This window comes from Artibeus jamaicensis, unplaced genomic scaffold (genome assembly GCF_021234435.1).
Source record: "Artibeus jamaicensis isolate MK-2021 breed Jamaican fruit bat unplaced genomic scaffold, CSHL_Jam_final scaffold_1019, whole genome shotgun sequence".
NCBI lineage: Eukaryota > Metazoa > Chordata > Mammalia > Chiroptera > Phyllostomidae > Artibeus > Artibeus jamaicensis.
In genome coordinates this window covers 30,661,260-30,678,067 of record NW_026522025.1, presented here as the reverse complement: position 1 = coordinate 30,678,067, position 16,808 = coordinate 30,661,260, and the positions used below count along the sequence as shown (strand labels likewise).

Below are 16,808 nucleotides of genomic sequence, written 5' to 3'. Positions count from 1 at the left end.
AGGCTATGGCCTTATCTTGTGTCTTGTGTATATATTAGATAAATATGTACACTGTTAACTGAAAAAAAGCACACCAAGAAGCAAATCAATCCATAGTTGTTAAATGTAAACTGAGGAGGGCTTTTTGGAAGGAGAGCTGAAATTAAGCACAAAAATACATAAAATAACTTGAGTGCTCCTCCTAAAATCCTTACCTTGAATTTACCATACTGTTTATTAGACAGTTGTTCTTTGTTACAGTGGTTCCTAAACTTTGCCGCACAGTTTAGAATCACCTGGAGGGCTTTTAAAGATCCTGATGCCCGGGATGTACCCCATACCAATGAAATCAGAATGTCTGGGTGTGGAAGGCAGACATAAGTTTGTAAAGATTTCTGGGTGATTCCAGTGTGCAACAGTATGTGGAAACCACAGCCATATTGTGTGCCAAATAACTGCTCAGAGTTTCCACATGTATGGTCTTATTTATATTTTTAATAACATTTTTGCACTGTAGGTTTTATTTTCAGCTTTTTTAACAGGTGAGAAACAAGCAGAATAAAGCAAATGACTCAAAATCACATAGCTCATTAGCATTAAAATTCAGGGCTGTATAACTCTTAAGATCGATGTTCTTTCCAGGACTCTGTGCTTTCTATTTATTTCTTAAATAGCAAAAGGGTAAGTGGAGATTTTCTATATATGTTATTTATTGAATACCTATTATTCTAGGTGCTGGAGATACAATGATAAAGTCTATGTTCTTGTGGAACTCACATTTATATAAATAAACCAGGAAAACCAGATCGTTCTAGTTACACAAAATAGTGCATGTCTGAGCTAAAAAGTGACTTGGAAAGAGTATTGATAACATTGGGAAGGAAGTCCTCTCAGGACAGGTAACATTTGAGCTGAGATCTAAATAATAAGAAAGAAGGAGCCAGTTACATGAAGTTCTTGGGCTTCAGGCAGAAGTAACATCCATGAGGCAGGAATGAGTTACTGAGGATCACAGGTCTGTGTGGCTGGAACAGAAGTATGAGGGGTGAGTGCAGGGAATTTAAGAGCCTGGTTTGACTTGAGGTTTCGTAAATAGCAAGGACCAAATACGGAAGGGCTTATAGACCCTTGTAAGAAGTTTGGAGTTTCTTCCAAGGTGGGAAACAATTGGAAAGGTTCAAACAAGGGAGTGATACAGTTTGATTTGCATTTTAATAGTTCAGTGTGACTCTGACTGGTATGGCTCAGTTGGTTGGGTGTCATCCCACAAACTGAAAGGTCATGAGTTTGATTCCCAACCAGGGCACATACCTGGATTGCAGGTTCAGTCCCCAGTGGGAACAAGTATGGAAGACAACCAATCAATGTTTCTCTCTCATATTGATATTTCTCTCCCTCTCCCTTCTATTGCCAAAAAAAAAAAAAAAAAAGTGACTGATTTATGAAGAATAGATTGGAGAAGGATAGGCTGGAAGGAGAGAAAAAATCAATTTTATCTGTTTTTCTTTCCCTTCCTCTAACCTTTCATTTCCTTCTCCGTAATTCAACAACTCAATCCATAAGCCATTATCTGGGGCCAGGCTAAGTATTTGCACCAGTAGGTCTTAGGGGAAGTAGGAGGAGTCCACGCTGGAGTGTAGGATGCTGAACAGGATCTGGGTGGCATCAGGATGAATACAGAGCAGTGATTTTTAACCTTTTTCATCTCATGGCACATAAACTAATTACTAAAATTTTGTGGCACACCAAAAAATACATTTTTTGCCAATCTGACCACATAGGTATCGTTTTGATTCATTCACACCAGACAACTGTTGTGTCGGCTGTTGTTACTTTTTTATTTCGCATTCTAAGAGTTGAGTGCCCTTGACTAAGTAGGTATGGCATGTTTCAAAAAGTCTTGTAGCGCACTGGTTGAAAATCATGGAGAGTATTGGGACTCAAGTGGAATGAGAGCATCAGTACAGATGAGCAGCCTGGTGTGAGCTCTCAGGGCCTGAGTGCGGTAAGAGTGGTGTAGACATGCTCAGCAGGGTGTCAGGGCCCAGAGTAAGGTGTCCACTCAAAGGTGTCAGGGCCTGAGCTGGTGAAGAAGGTACCTTTAGGGATGTCCAACATCAGGCCCTGAAGTAGAAGGTAGGACCAGGGTGAGGAGGGCGTCTGTAGAAAGGCAATCTAAAGCAGTATGTTGGATCCAAAGTAGGGCGAGCAGGGCATTCACATGAGGGAAGGGCCAGCAGCAGTGATGGAAGGCTGGCTGTATACAAGGAACTGATCAAATAAAAACATTTAGACTAATGGGAGCCAGATATCTCATTGTTGGAAAATGGAGCTACATATATGGAAAGAGAAAATGAAAAGTAATTCTGGATTAAAATTAGAGGTATCAGTGTGAACTTCCGGTTTTCAATAGAGATAGAAATAAATATATTCTCTCCACCGAGTTAGGGCAGTTTTCTGTCATTTTTTCAAAAAGGCTTTCAGTGTCTTGTTCTACTTCCAGCAACCTCATGATGCAAATGCTGGTACACTTGAAGTTGCCCCACAGTCTGACACTATCCTCCTTTTTTGGATTCTTGTTTCTTGCTGTTCTGATTGTGTGTTGTTTGCTTCCTTATGTTCGAAATCACTGATTTGAATCTCAGCTTCATCCACTCCACTGTTGATTCCCCGTAAGTTGTTCTTCATTTCAATTAGTGTATCCTTCATTTCTGACTGGTTCTTTTTTTATGGTTTCCATGTCTTTTTTTATGATGTTGAAATTCTCTCTGAGTTCACCTGCTCTTCCTCTAAGTTCATTGAGCATACTTATGACCAGTGTTTTGAATTCTGCATCTAGTGGATTGCTTGTCTCCACTTTTTTAGTTCTTTTTCTGGAGTTTTGTTCTGTTCTTTCATTTGGGCTATGTTTCTTTGTCTCCCCATTTTGGCAGCCTCCCTGTGTTTGTTTCTGTGTAATGGGTAGACTTCATGGAAGGAAGCACAGAAAATCCCAAACAAGATGGACACAAAGAGGTCCACAAGACATACCATAATTAAAATCCCAAAGGTTAAAGACAGAAGGAGAATCTTAAAAGCAGCAAGAAAAAAGCAGGTAGTTACCTACAAGGGACTCCCAAAAGACTTCCATCTGATTTCTCAAAAGAAACTTCGGGCTAGAAACGATTGGCAAGAAATATTGTAAGTGATAAAAAGCAAGACCCTCCAACCAAGATTACCCAGTAAGGCAATCATTTACAATTGAAGAAGAAAGAAAGATCTTCCCAGGTAAGAAAAAGCTGAAGGAGTTCATTACCATGAAACCAGTATTGCAACAAATGTTAAACAGACTTCTTTAACAGGAAGAAGACCAAAAATATGAACAATAAAATGGCAATAAATACATATATATCAATAATTGAATATTAAAAAAACAAAGAACAGCCCTGGATGGTGTAGTTCAGTGGATTGAGCATGGGCCTGCAAACCAGAGGATTGCAGTTCAATTCCCAGTCAGGGCACATGCCTGGGTTGCCAGCCAGTCCCCAGCAAGGGACGCACAAGAGGCAACCACACATTGATATTTCTCTCCTTCTCTCCTTCCCTTCCCCTCTAAAGATAAATAAATTTTTAAATAAATAAAATCTTTTTTAAAAAAAGAACAATCAGAACAGAAATACAATCATACATACAGAGAACCCATTGATGGTTGCCAGATGGGAGGGGGTCAGGGTGATGGGTGAGAAAAGTGAGGGGATTAAGAAGTGCAAATTGGTGTTACAGAATAATCATGAGGATATCCAGAACAGCTTAGGGAATATAGTGGTCAAAGAATGTATACACATGACCCATGGACGTGGTCAACAGTGTGGGGATTGCCTGAGGGAGTGGGGCAGGTCTGAGTGAAGGGGGGGCAAAGGGGAAAAATTGGGACAACTAATAGCATATACAATAAAATATAATTAAAAAAAGTAAAAATATACATTCTCTAATTTTGTCTACTGAGAGAACCTGGAGCAATAACACTACATTAGCAATGAACACACTAAACACCTAAATCTGCACTGTGACTTCTACAAGAGGGGGACCCCCCCAAAACCAGAATTTATATAAAACAATTGTGTATTTATTCTTACATGTTCAAACTTCAGTCACCTTCCAAGTACTCTCCATTTGATGCAATACATCTATCGAGACATTTTTTCAACTGCTCAAAACAGTTTTTGAACTCGTTGATTTTGATGCCTTCTAGTGCTTCTGCCATTTTTTTTTTTTTTTTTTCAGTTCTTGCACATTGGCAAAACATTTCCCTTTAGGGACTCTTTTCACCTGGAGGAAACACACACACACAAAAAGTAGCTCAGGGTGAGATAGAGTGAATAAGAAAGGTGGGACATGGAGGGCATGCTATTTTTGGTCAAAAACTGCTGAACACTCAGCACAGTGTTGGCAGATGCACTTGTAAATCACCTGCTGTGAAATGCACAAATGCGTTGAAAGAGTCTTCATCCTGTTCATCAAAGCAAATGACAAAGTCAGCCCAGCTTCCAAGACAGAGGAAATATTCTCCACCTCAAGGAGTGGCATACGTGCACAGGGTACATAATCTTTGTGGATAATCTATCACAAACATGTTAAATTTGAGTGACTTGTTGGACAGTAAAGGTGGAAGTTAAATGCAAGAGTTAGGTGGTCAGTTGCCCTGGCTGGGGTAGCTCAGTGGATTGAGTGCTGGCCTGCAAACCAAAGGTTCACGGTTTGATTCCCAGTCAGGGCACATGCTTGGGTTGCCGGCCAGTTCCCATCAGGGGATGCACAAGAGGCAACCATACACTGATATTTCTCTCCCTCTCTCCTTCCCTTCCCCTCTAAAGATAAATAAATACATTTTTAAAAAACTAAAAAAAAAAAAAAAAAGAGGTGGTCAGGGAAGACTTCTGCACTGGTTATATAAAGATGTGAGTTATTAGTAAAAAATATTTAAAATCATAGGACCTCATTAAATCACGTTGAAATGAAGGACTGATAGAAAAGAGAGGAGAGTCCAGGGCTGAGGCTGAGGCGCTGTCACATTTAGATGTAAGACAAGAAGGCAACAGAGGAAACTGAAAGGACCCTGTGAAATCAGAAAACTAAAGTGTATGATCTAGTGAAAGGCAAGGTGGAAAAAGTGTTCCAAGATGGAGGTCTTTCTTGTCAAAAGGTCAAGTCAGAAGTGGCCCTTGGGCCCTGACCAGCGTGGTTAATTTGGATAGGTGTCATTCCCTGCAAAGCTAAGGTAAGCATTTTGATTTCCAGTCAGGGCACATGCCTGGGTTGCAGGTTCGGTCCCCAGTCAGGGCACGTATGAGAGGCAACCAATTGATGTCTCTCTCCTCTTTCTTCCTCACTTCCCCTCTCTGTAAAAATAAATAATTTTTAAGTGGCTTTTGAACTTGGTTACATGGAGGCTGCTGGTGACTGATAACAGGGACTTGCATTACTCAAACTGGGTAACCAACCCCAGAGGCACTCAACAGTGGGCCAGTTTGAAAAGCCACAGAATAAAGGTGGTCTATTACAATAAAAGAGCTGCATTAGGGACTAATATATAACATCGCATACATTTTCAAGATACTATATTCCCCAAAAATGCTATGCTCATGGGGTTTTGGATCACACTGTATCAGTATCACCTCTGGAAGGACTGAGAATGAGTTCAGCCACATGGGAATCAACAATGTGTACATAACCTCTCCCCATTAAAATCTCTGGATATCAAGGCTCAGGCGCGCCTCCCTAGATGGCAATGCTCCATGCATATGGTCACATACTTTTGCCACAAGAAGTTAGTACTGTCTGCAGTTCCACTGGGAGATGCCAACTGGTCGCTCTGCGTGTGGAAGTCCCTGTAACTCTGCCCCATGTACCTCTTCCCTTGACCAATTTTAATCTGTATTCTTTTACTAAAATAAACTGTAGACATGAGTAAAACAACTTTCAGTGAATTCTGTGAGTCCTACCAAACTATCAAATCTGAGGTTGGTTTGAGGGACCACAAACTTGCAGTCAGTAAGGATGCAGAAGTAAGGATGGACCCCAAACTTTGCACCTTGGGACCATCATTTTTCTCTATCAACATACATACTTGGATGAAAACAACATCTGAGAAACATTCATCTATACCTACACCCTCATAAATTATAACCTGCAATATTTATTGACCATCTATTCAGCGGCAGGCACTGAGCTGAGTACTAGGGATATGTAAGTGAACAATGCATAATCCATCTCCTCCTCCCTAGGAGCTCAGACACTGCTACAGGACTGCAGAAGAGAAGTGAATGAGACCAGTTCTCTGCCTTATGGAGAGGAGTGTGTGGTGTAAATGTGCAGGCATCCTTTAGTGGGGTCTGTAAATGTTTACACGGATACCAACTTTATCACTTTCACTTGGGTATTGTTCCCTCTTAATTCACAAGGAGTAGTTAAGGATTTTTAGTTTCCCTGATGAGTAGGGACATGGTTATGTCATTTACTAAATGCAGAAGCCAGTTATATGGAAAGACAAGTTACTCATCCTATAAGTGGATGTTTGAGACCCCAGCAGGATGTCCATATGTCAAGTTTAAGAGGCCAGTGGAGGTTCTGTCCAGAGCTTGGAATGGAAAGATTGGGGCTGTAGGCCCAGATTTGGGAGTCAAAAGTGTAAGGTAGTTAATGCCATAAAAAGGGATGGGCTGACTTGCAACTCTGTACCCTGTAGAAAAATGTAAGTATTGCTGAAAGACGGTATACTATGTAGGGAAATACCAACATTTAAGGGCCATACAGAGCAAAGCAGGCATGAAAGAAAGCGGCAATGAGAAGCCAGAGAGTTTGCATGACCCCAGCGTGGTGGGATGTAATCCGGTAGGAGGTTCATCAAAGAGAGGTTGCTCAGAGAAGCTGGAATGAGGTCAACTAGGAAAGGACTCAGTCTGTGCCGTGATGAGTCCACCACCTACAGATGTCTTCCAAGACGACTGAGGAAAGCACATTGTTTTTTGTTTGTTTGTTTGTTTTCTATTTTGAAAATGAGATGCAGCAGGATCAGAAAGAAATCCTGGTTTTCTCTGGGCAAGAGCTAAAGTGAGATGGCAGTGAAAAAACAACGTTCTTGGCTTTCCTGTGCCTTTAATAATTTCTTATTGAATGCTAAAGTTCAATAGGAGGACCTGTTTCTTCAGTGCACCTCAGACAGGAATGAGCAAAAGAAGCCCCCCCCCCCCCCCCCCCCCCCCCGCTTCAATATGCGCAGCCTCAGAGCTTCCGCCCGGGCAAGGGCGGGGAGCAGTAGCGCAGCAGAGCCGCCAGGGGACGCAGTCTCCCAGATTATGTGCGAGTCGCGGGGCGGGGCCAACAAGGGGCCGGACTTGAAACAGCTTCCGGCTTCCGGTGTAGCCCTCAGTCTTCGTGCATCGCGGTCATGGCAGCGGAGGAGAAGGACCCCCTGAGCTATTTCGCAGCTTACGGGAGCAGCAGCTCAGGCTCCTCGGACGAGGAGGATAACAGCGAGCCGGAGGAAACGAGTCGCAGAGCTCCGGATCCGGCGAAGTCGGCGGGCGTATGTGGGAAAAAGACGGAAAAGCGGCTGCCTGGACCCGACGAACTGTTCCGGAGCGTGACTCGTCCAGCCTTTCTCTACAACCCTCTCAACAAACAGATAGACTGGGAGAGACACGTCGTCAAGGCGCCTGAGGAGGTGAGGTCCCCGACCCGGGTTCTGGATCTCGGTCCCGGCCTCCGCCCCCTCCCACCTGAGTCGCATCCTGGGGACCGGAAGTCCGTTCCAATACACGCAGTCACCCCCTGCGGGAAGCTGCATCAGCCCCTTCCACATCCAGCCCTGGGAAGCCCGGCCCCCCTCCCCCCTTGGTGGGTGTCAGATCTGACCCGCAGCCCCCGCCCACTCGTGAGGAGACCCAAACCTCCGCGCTCGGTGCCCCGACCTGCGTGGTCAGGACTAACGGTGGTGACTCCCCCCGCCCCCCCGCTGCAGCTTCTCCCTGAGACCCCTTCCCTTTGACGCCGAAGTGCCTGCGGTGCTGCCTCCAAGACAGTGTCTGCTGCAGCCTCCTGAAGGGGTCAGCCTTGGCGTAGTATCTCTGAGACTGGATTCTTCTTTGGTAACTAAAAGTTATTAGCTTTATTCATATAGGGAACCCTTTGGCTTTTCACTTAACAATATTGTGATTTTGATGGAAAAAAATGTATCTTTAAACTTAAAAGAAAAGTCATCCTGAACAATAATCGAACGGCAGGGAGGTGCATGTGCCCATACCGATTATAGGAACCTCGGTTCGTCACAGTGTTTCTTAATGTGTTTGCTTAACAGCCGCCAAAGGAATTCAAAGTCTGGAAGTCAAATTATGTTCCACCTCCAGAGACGTACACTACTGAGAAGAAACCTCCTCCTCCAGAGCTGGATATGGCAATAAAATGGTCTAACATATATGAGGACAATGGTGATGATGCCCCACAGAACGTTAAGAAAGCTAGGCTTCTCCCAGAAGGGGAGGAGACGGTGGAATCAGGTAAGAAGAGTCAGACCTTTTGGTCCCTGTGATGCGTTTAAGAAGATCGTGATAATGAGTGAAATTTAAATCTAGCAAGTTAGATTGATTACGATGGTCTTGGAATACTTTTTACTGCGTTTTTGAAAGAAATAGTATATAGTCAGCTTTAAAACTTATGTCTCAACCAGTAGTAGTTGCTGTGTTTTAGAGAAAGATCATAAATTATTCAGGCTTCAAAGTGAAACCTCTGATAGTTCAACCAGTAGTATATGTGATTTATGAACAGTACGAGTTCATTTATGTATTCTTTTCTTGTGACCGCAGCTGTGAAGGCTTTATTTTACAATAAAGCAGTTGTGTTTTAGAGTCAAAAGTAGTGTGACAAAATGAATTTAACTGAATATTACTATGCAGTAATTAAAAATAGCAATAGAAAAAAGTAATGATTTAGTTGTCTTGCCTTCGTTTGTAGTATAATTTTATCTCTTACTTGGACTATAAGTAATCACAGCAATCTCTGCTTCTGCAGTTTTACCCCCCAATTCCATCCTTCACACTGTGGCTAATGTTCATTTTCTAAAAATCATCCATGATTATGTAACCCACCTGCTTTAACATCTTTCATCAACAGCATAGAGTCAGAGCCTTCCGTGATGTTCTGCCTTTCTCTCCACCCTCATTTCACATGGCCTTCTTTCTAACACTTTAAGATCTTAAAATTCAAAACTGAATAGACCATGTTATTTTATACTTCCATGCCTTTAGTGTATCTTGCACCTTAGTGTGGAACATTCTTCCCTTCCTCTTTGGCTGGTAAACTCCCTTATCCTTCAAAATCCAACTCAAAGAGGAAAATCTCAGATCCACCTCCCTCTAATTTCCTTCTCTGTTCCATTTTTGTTAAACAGATTTCTGATCTTTTTCCCACAATACAAGGGCAACCTACTGAACTTTAGCTTCTTTTGCAACCACACAGTGTTTTGTTTGTTTAGAGAAAGGGTAACTAACTAACTGGTAGTTCTTATTCCAAATGGCTTTTTCATTTCTTTCATTTATTTCCCAAGGTGGATTAGAAATTACTAATTAAGGCACATCTTCAGTAAATGGCATCTTTTTGAAGGTGCCAAACAAAGGGGGCATTTATAATACCTCATATCATATGGTACTTTATATAATTGGTTAAAGACACTTTCACATAACTACTCTTTAATTCTTGCAGCACCTTGTGAAAAACAGGGAAATGTGAAAATGAGAACTTGTGTGACTTGTCCAACATCACAGAATGGCAAACTCTAAGATAGGTACCTTTACAAATTCAGGTCCTTAAATGGGACTGATGCATTATTAAACTGGAATTTGTCTCTTTCTGTTTTTCTAGCTAGAGCACTTGAGAAATACTCTGTAGGAAGAATGGCACTAAAGCCACTAGAGTTGATATTCTAACTAGGATGTCATAGGCAGCTGCAGCCCTTTGTTCCTCTATGGAAAAGGCGAGGATTGTATATCCAGGACAGACAGTAGAGAGTTATCTTTCTCCACCCACCCCGCCCCCAGCTTGCCTATTGAGTTCAGATAGAAGGAATTCCAAATATGTGGCAAACAGTACTGCTGTTGCCATAGATGATTTCTGACCTTTGATCACAGGGTAGTCCTCTATCAGAAGGTGAATGTTGGCGACATTAAAAAAACAAAAGGACCAGTTTAAAGCTAGATTACAAGGTTAAAAGATAATCCTTAAATCTTAAATTTTAACTTTAATATTGGTATTGAATATAACTATCTTCTTTCTGTGACACATGTCTTTACAAAAATTTTTTTTGCTATCTCAGAGTCCTGTGCCACTGGTTTATTTGATCTCTATGCTGTATTACTTGTAGAGCATATATTTTCATGTATACATAACAACCTACTGATTAAAACATTGGTTTGTAAATTCCTGGGATGATTTTCCTGACATAATTTTTTACCTTTTTTTTAAATTCATAAATTATCTTGTATTAGAAACTCCAAACTCTTTAAGTTATCTAAGTTTTTAAATTATCCAATTACTTTTCCACTGCATTTTTGCCCTTTTTTGTAAGTTAACTTCTTTCAGATATTTTAAAAGAGAAGCTGGGAAAGATTCAAGACTGATCATTGAGTCTTGCTACTTATTACCACCTATTGTTTAGTGGTTGTAAAATGTAGACCAGTGAGCCCTGGCTGGTATGGCTCAGTGGATTCAGCACCAGCCTGCAATCCGGTTTGATTCCCACTCAGGGCACACGCCGCCTGGGTTGTGGGCCAGGTACCCCTGGTGGGGAGCGCGTGAGAGGCAACTGCACATTGATGTTCCTCTCTTTCTACCTCCCTTTCTCTCTCTCAAAAAATTAGTAAATAAAATCTTTAAAAGTAAATGTAGATCAGTGAGCCTGACTTTAATTGTAGCTTTACTAACATGTAATTAATCATGAAAGCTTAGCTAAAGTAGTGAATGCTCTTTTTTAATTTAGAAGATTAATAATTTTAACTTATGTATGTCTAGTGACATGGATTCCATAATAGAAGGATTATTTTCTTGCTGGTGTATCTGTAGTATATGGCACAGAGTAGTAAAGTGGGGAGTGAACATTTCAGGGTTTTGGAGGGTGGTTTTTTTGTTTGTTTTTTTTCCCCTGTTCTGGTGCTCAAGGCAATGCCTTGTAATGTCACTAGATGGCATTAGCTGTTCGGTTCAGATAACTTGATAAGAACCTGTTTTTCCAACCTCAGTAGTTTGTTTTTGTTTTTTTGTTGTTGTTCAGTAAATATACTTGTAACAAGTGGTAGATTAAAAGCAGAAGTGTCTTAAGATCATCTTTAAAATAGACATTAACAGTAGATTTTCTAGAAGAGTTAGAAAGTAATATTTTTATTTTTTCACTTAATTTTTGTTATATTTTTTCCCATTATCATTTAGAACCCTTATGCTCCCTCCCCCAAGTAATCCTCACACTGTTGTCCATGTCTCCTCTCTCCTTTTTTCTCAATTCCTGCGCCCCTTACCTCCCTGCTCCCAGAGCTGTCGGCATACTCGCCGAGTCTGTCTTCATTTTCCTTGTTAGTTCAGTTTGTTCATTACAATCCACATATGAGTGAAATTATATGGTAGTTGTCTTTCTTTGACTAGCTTATTTCAACTTAGCATGATGTTTTCCAGGTCCATCCATGCCATTGCAAAGGGTAAGATTTCTTCTTTTTAACGGTCTAGTAGAATTCCATTGTGTAAATGTCCCATAGTTGTTTTATCCACTCATCTACTGATGGACACTTGGGTTGCTTCCATATCTTAATGATTGTAAATAATGCTGCAGTGAACATACGGATGTTTATGTTCCTTTGAATTGGTGTTTTGGGTTCCTTCGGATACAATCCCAGAAGTGGAATCACTGGGTCAAAAGGCAGTTCCATTTTTAATTTTTTGAGGTATCTCCATATTGCTTTCCACCTGGCTGCACCCGTCTGCATTAAAAGTAATTTTAATCTTTATATGTCTGAAAATAATCTCCAAACCCAAACTGGATGATATTAAACTCCAATTAGAAAGCAAAGCCCTTGGTTTATTTGAGCTGTATGCTGTATTAGTTGTAGAGCATGTATTTTCATGTATACATAACAAACTACTGATTAAAACGTTGGTTTGTAAGTTTCTGGGATGATTTGTTGATGTGAATTGTATTTTATTGTGCTGTCTACATAAATAAATAGTGCTTTATGAAATGCATGAATAACATCTCCGTGATGTGTTGGAAGATGAATGAAGATGAATCACCTGCTCTTGATACTAATTATTGTCCATCTCAACAAAGGAGATATAGTTAGCAGTAGGAAATTGAAGGCTTAAGGCTTTAAATATATTTCCTGTATAGTTTATGATCTTATGTCAGTGGCTTCCCAAATTTTTTAATATGAAGGATTCTTTCAACATCAGAATATTTTGTTTATAGATTATCACATGATAGTCGAACTAGGAGTATCTGTTGATTGAGAGAATAAAGTCCGAAATACAATGAATTCAGTAACGTGCTTAAAATAATTTTTTATGAGTCATGACATCTTCTGCAAGTTACTTATTACATCTATATGGAAGTCTAAAAATAAAGCCACGTATTTGTTTCCAGAAATTGAAAATTAGCAGCCGGTCTATAGTACCCGGTGTTTTATTAAAATGTGTACTTGGATATTTTAAATTGAATAAAAGGGTCCACCTTTTCATTTTTTACAATATTTATTTTGGACATTTTCTGTGGCTACAGACAATAATATTTTTGAAAAGTTTTAAAGGTCATGGTTTTAATATAAGGGTTCTTCTCCATCTTCCCTTTTCAAAATTCTTCTCAATATGGTAGAGAAGATGCCTACTCTTCTGTTACCACTGGAATATCCTCACCCTCCCAGGAATGGGAGAGTGAGGGAGGGGAGGCAGAACTAACTGTATAGGACAAAACCGAAAATACAGTTCTGTAAACTACCTACTTGTGAGTGATTTATTTTTTGTACTGCAGAATGTGAGGGGTCAAGGAGTAAGATGAAGAGGGTAGTTGTTCGGCTGGGAGAGAAAGCAAATTGGACAGGAAAGATTATAGCTGGCAGCCACTTCAGTAATGTGGTTAAATTGATAGCTTTTTTTGTTGTTGAAAAATAGACAGTGTGTTCCATTTGTAGAAAGTGTAGGTTATCTATTTAAGTATCCATAATGTGTACACTGTAGGGTACATGAGAATAGCTTTTTCAAAACAAATTTGATTTTATTTTAAGCTACCTCAATATAGCACTAAAAGGGTCTGTGAATTTTGTATTACACAATTGGAAAAAATTCCTTATTTTTACTTGCACTTTAAAATCAGTTCTAAAAATTAACTTTTGGTTTTTACTGGGAAACTTTGAAAGAAACATTAGTATTCTAATGCCCAAGTTTTTTTAAATTACTGATTGAAATTCTTCCTTTTCTGTTTAAAGATGAAGAAAAAGATGAGCATACTTCTAAAAAGCGCAGAGTAGAACCAGGAGAACCAACGAAGAAGAAAAAATAGAAAACAACAAATAACAAGAAATTTTGGACTGCAAATCTTATCAGAATGGTTTTTTGGCAGTTAATATTGTAAATTACTATGAAACATCATCTTCATGAAAGTACGTGGATAAACTAATAAGTATTGCTGCAGGAACTTTCCACTGTAGAATTCACTTTTTATTTAAAATTTATATGTATTTAAAACTCAAATGGTGACTTGTGATTGTGAAGTTGACAACACTTGGAAGCATTCTTGTCACAAAATCGGTGACATGCTTTGAGAGTTCTGTCACATGTTGACATGCCAGTGTTCTAGGAACCTTTTATAAAGGAATGTATTTTTAAAGTAAATATATTGTATCATACTGTGAACTTGTAGGGTGCTTTTCAACAGTGTTTGTACAGTGTAAATAGATCATGGAAATAAAAGTACTTCTTCAATATTACTGTTACTGCATAACATTAACATTTGAGGATCTGTGACAGACACCCTGTTTGCCATGTGATGTTATAGTAGCTATTACCGTTTAGGGAGTGCTTCCTGTGTCCGGGTGCTTCGTGCGTACTTCTCTGTGACCCGCAAGCAGCCTAGTAAAGTATGTATCAGTAGCCTCGTCTTATAATGAAGAGTGATTAATTTATGCAAGGTTACATAGCTAGTGAGCAGTGAATTTGGGATTCAACGCATGATACTTGAACTCTAAAATCATTACACTAAACCACCTATCCACCAATCAAAATTTAGGAACTGCAATTGGTGGCTCTTCCAGGTACTCTTTTGTGGTAGTTACGGAGATCCTCTCCTCAGGTGGATGTGTTACTGCACTTATCATACACATACACTTTATATTATGAAAATTTGTCAGTTTCCCTGTTAAATAGTAAGTTTGCTGAAGATAAGAATCGTCGACAAAGAGTTGCCAGATGTCTCAAATAAAAATACAGGACATACAGTTAAATTTGAATTTTAGATAAACATCAAGTAATGTTTTAGTAGAGGTAATATTTAGGACCTATTTCTACTAAAAATATATCAAAAATTAAAATTTAACTGGGCATCCGGTATTTTTATCTGCCAAGCCTACTTCTATGTGTTTGCTACCCAGCTCCACTTTTAATGCTTTGCATATAGTAATCAAGAAAATCAACAAGGTTGTAGTCAGGAAGATAATCTTTGATTTGACATCTACAGTCCAAAATGCAGTGCTAGTATTTGTGACATTTCGAACAATAAAAAGAAATACACTACATCAGTCTTCTGTGATCATTACGCCTTGAAGAAGAAACAAGTGTTAATTACGAGACCCTGTACATTTAGTGTATGAGAAAAAGACTTTAGTTTTTGAGTTTTAAAAATTCCCTGGTCCAGTTGTTTCCCCCATACTGGAAGCCAACATTTGAAAAACTATACAGTTTGTTTAGCTGGGAACATGATCAAGTAGATGAAAGTTTTTAAGTCTTTAAAAATAGGCCAGCAGTGATGTTTTGTGGGATAAGGAAGGAACACAACAATATGATGGTTGCTAGTATATCTCAAAATTACAAAAACCAGTTTTACAGCTGCTTATCCTCTAGGTTTACAAATGTATGAATCCCCAGGCTGAAGAAATTAATAAAGCAAGAAAATGTTTAAGGTTGAAGTCTTTATATGTGAGTAATTTTGAGGGCTATCCTATCGTATACTGAGTGTCATCAACTGATAACGCATGACCCCAATGTGACACCAAATTAAATTAACAGATGGAATAATTATGAGGCGAAATCTATGGTCTGGATGCATGTATTAGTAGAGCAGATAGAATGTACTGGAGTGTTACAAGATGAAAACATTAGCATGAAAGCAAACCATAACCTCCACAAGAAAAAAAGGCCCAGCAAGCCACTGTCTGGAAATTTTTTTAACCTCTGTTCAACTCCCAACTTATACCCATTAGTTTTAAGACAGAGAACCACAGGTCACTACATCAGTCCCCAGTGGTGCTTAGAGCCTCCTTTCTAGAAGGTAACAGAATGGAGGGGAAACACTTTGTGGAGGGGTTGCATGTCCTGATATTCTACTCAGACAGGGCAGGTAGTGGCTACACTTGTGAGACTATTAAGCAACTGCCTGGAGTTGTGCACCTATGAAATACAAGTCAAGTACTAATTTGGGGGGGAGAACTGAGGGTTTAAGGAAGGAGGCTAAGTATTTTGGAGCAGTCTCAGCCATTTGTATCTTGAGTTTCTTTTCAAAATATGGCCAATGAGTGAAAGAAATTTGTTTATGGATTGCTTCACCTTGCATAGAAACATCTCTGGAAAGTGGACTATGTCACTTTCTACATTTGTCACCATGTTAGAGAATGGATTCTTTTCCCCTTCACAGGTGTCTTGGGCACATGTTTGTTTAGGTGTCTACATGGGTACTGAGGTAAGGGACTGTTTGGTTCAGCTACTGAAAATCCAGTGAAGAATCTTATAAAAACCCATATAGATGAAGAAAATCCTCTTATCCAATCGCTTAGTATTTCTGATTGTTTTATCATCTTTACGATAAGGAAGTTGTGTCAGTCATGAAGGACTTTCTTTTGTGTAAGGATAAAATTTGAGAAAATAAGCATTTAAAGTGTAAATAGTCTTATAGGGTTTTGTGGAAAACATTCTAATTGGACTCAGAGAGCATTGTTGAGAAAATTGGGACTGCTTTTTAGCCATTAAAATACTAGTACCAACTTATTTGCAAACTTGAAACTTACAGAGCTTAATGTTGTATGGTGCTTTTGAGTTCACAGAGTTCAGTCCCATAGTATTTTTCAAAAACCGAATGAGGTAAGCTTTAATTATTTCCAGATGAAAGAATGGATAATTAAAATATGAATGACTAGTGCAGGTTTGGAAATGACCTACATATAAGAAAACATTGTGGTATATGATTTAGATACAAAGCCCTACCAGAGATACTTGAAAAATATGATTTTTACAGGTATCTGAATGATCTTAGCAACTCAATTCAATAAATCAAAACTGACCAATTTAAATCCACAATTGGACTTGAAGGAGTCATGGTGGTGGTATTTTGGATTTTAGAGTCTTGTATCCATACAGAACTGCTCCCATTTTAACCCTCCGTGATCACTTAGTACAGAAGCTCCAAACAGTCCTACAAAGAGGTGTTTAATTCCCAGCAAGTGTTTTGGACTCCATTAAATTCCAAAGTTTTCTCTCTTAATCTCTTTCTACTTAGCTTTCCCAATTTGAAGCATTGTATTTGCATTTTAATGTGGGAGGTGTGGGGAGAGGAG

General features: G+C 39.5%; 1 protein-coding gene across 1 annotated transcript; it reads left to right on the top strand.

Annotated features, from left to right (window-relative positions):
• Positions 1 to 7,375: 7,375 nt before the first annotated feature.
• Positions 7,376 to 14,777, top strand: CUNH1orf52 (chromosome unknown C1orf52 homolog). Its single transcript, XM_037163977.2, has 3 exons — positions 7,376 to 7,681; positions 8,315 to 8,513; positions 13,473 to 14,777. Exons 1-3 carry the CDS (start codon positions 7,406 to 7,408, stop codon positions 13,544 to 13,546), a joined length of 549 nt encoding a protein of 182 aa, XP_037019872.1. The 5' UTR covers positions 7,376 to 7,405; the 3' UTR covers positions 13,547 to 14,777.
• The last annotated feature ends 2,031 nt before the right edge of the window (positions 14,778 to 16,808 follow it).

Excerpts from the sequence above, each read along its gene's own strand:
- CUNH1orf52 (XM_037163977.2), top strand. The coding sequence starts at position 7,406 with ATGGCAGCGGAGGAGAAGGACCCCCTGAGCTATTTCGCAGCTTACGGG. Across the intron at positions 7,682-8,314 it reads TCGTCAAGGCGCCTGAGGAG|CCGCCAAAGGAATTCAAAGT; the intron begins GTGAGGTCCCCG and ends TTTGCTTAACAG. Across the intron at positions 8,514-13,472 it reads GGAGGAGACGGTGGAATCAG|ATGAAGAAAAAGATGAGCAT; the intron begins GTAAGAAGAGTC and ends TTCTGTTTAAAG.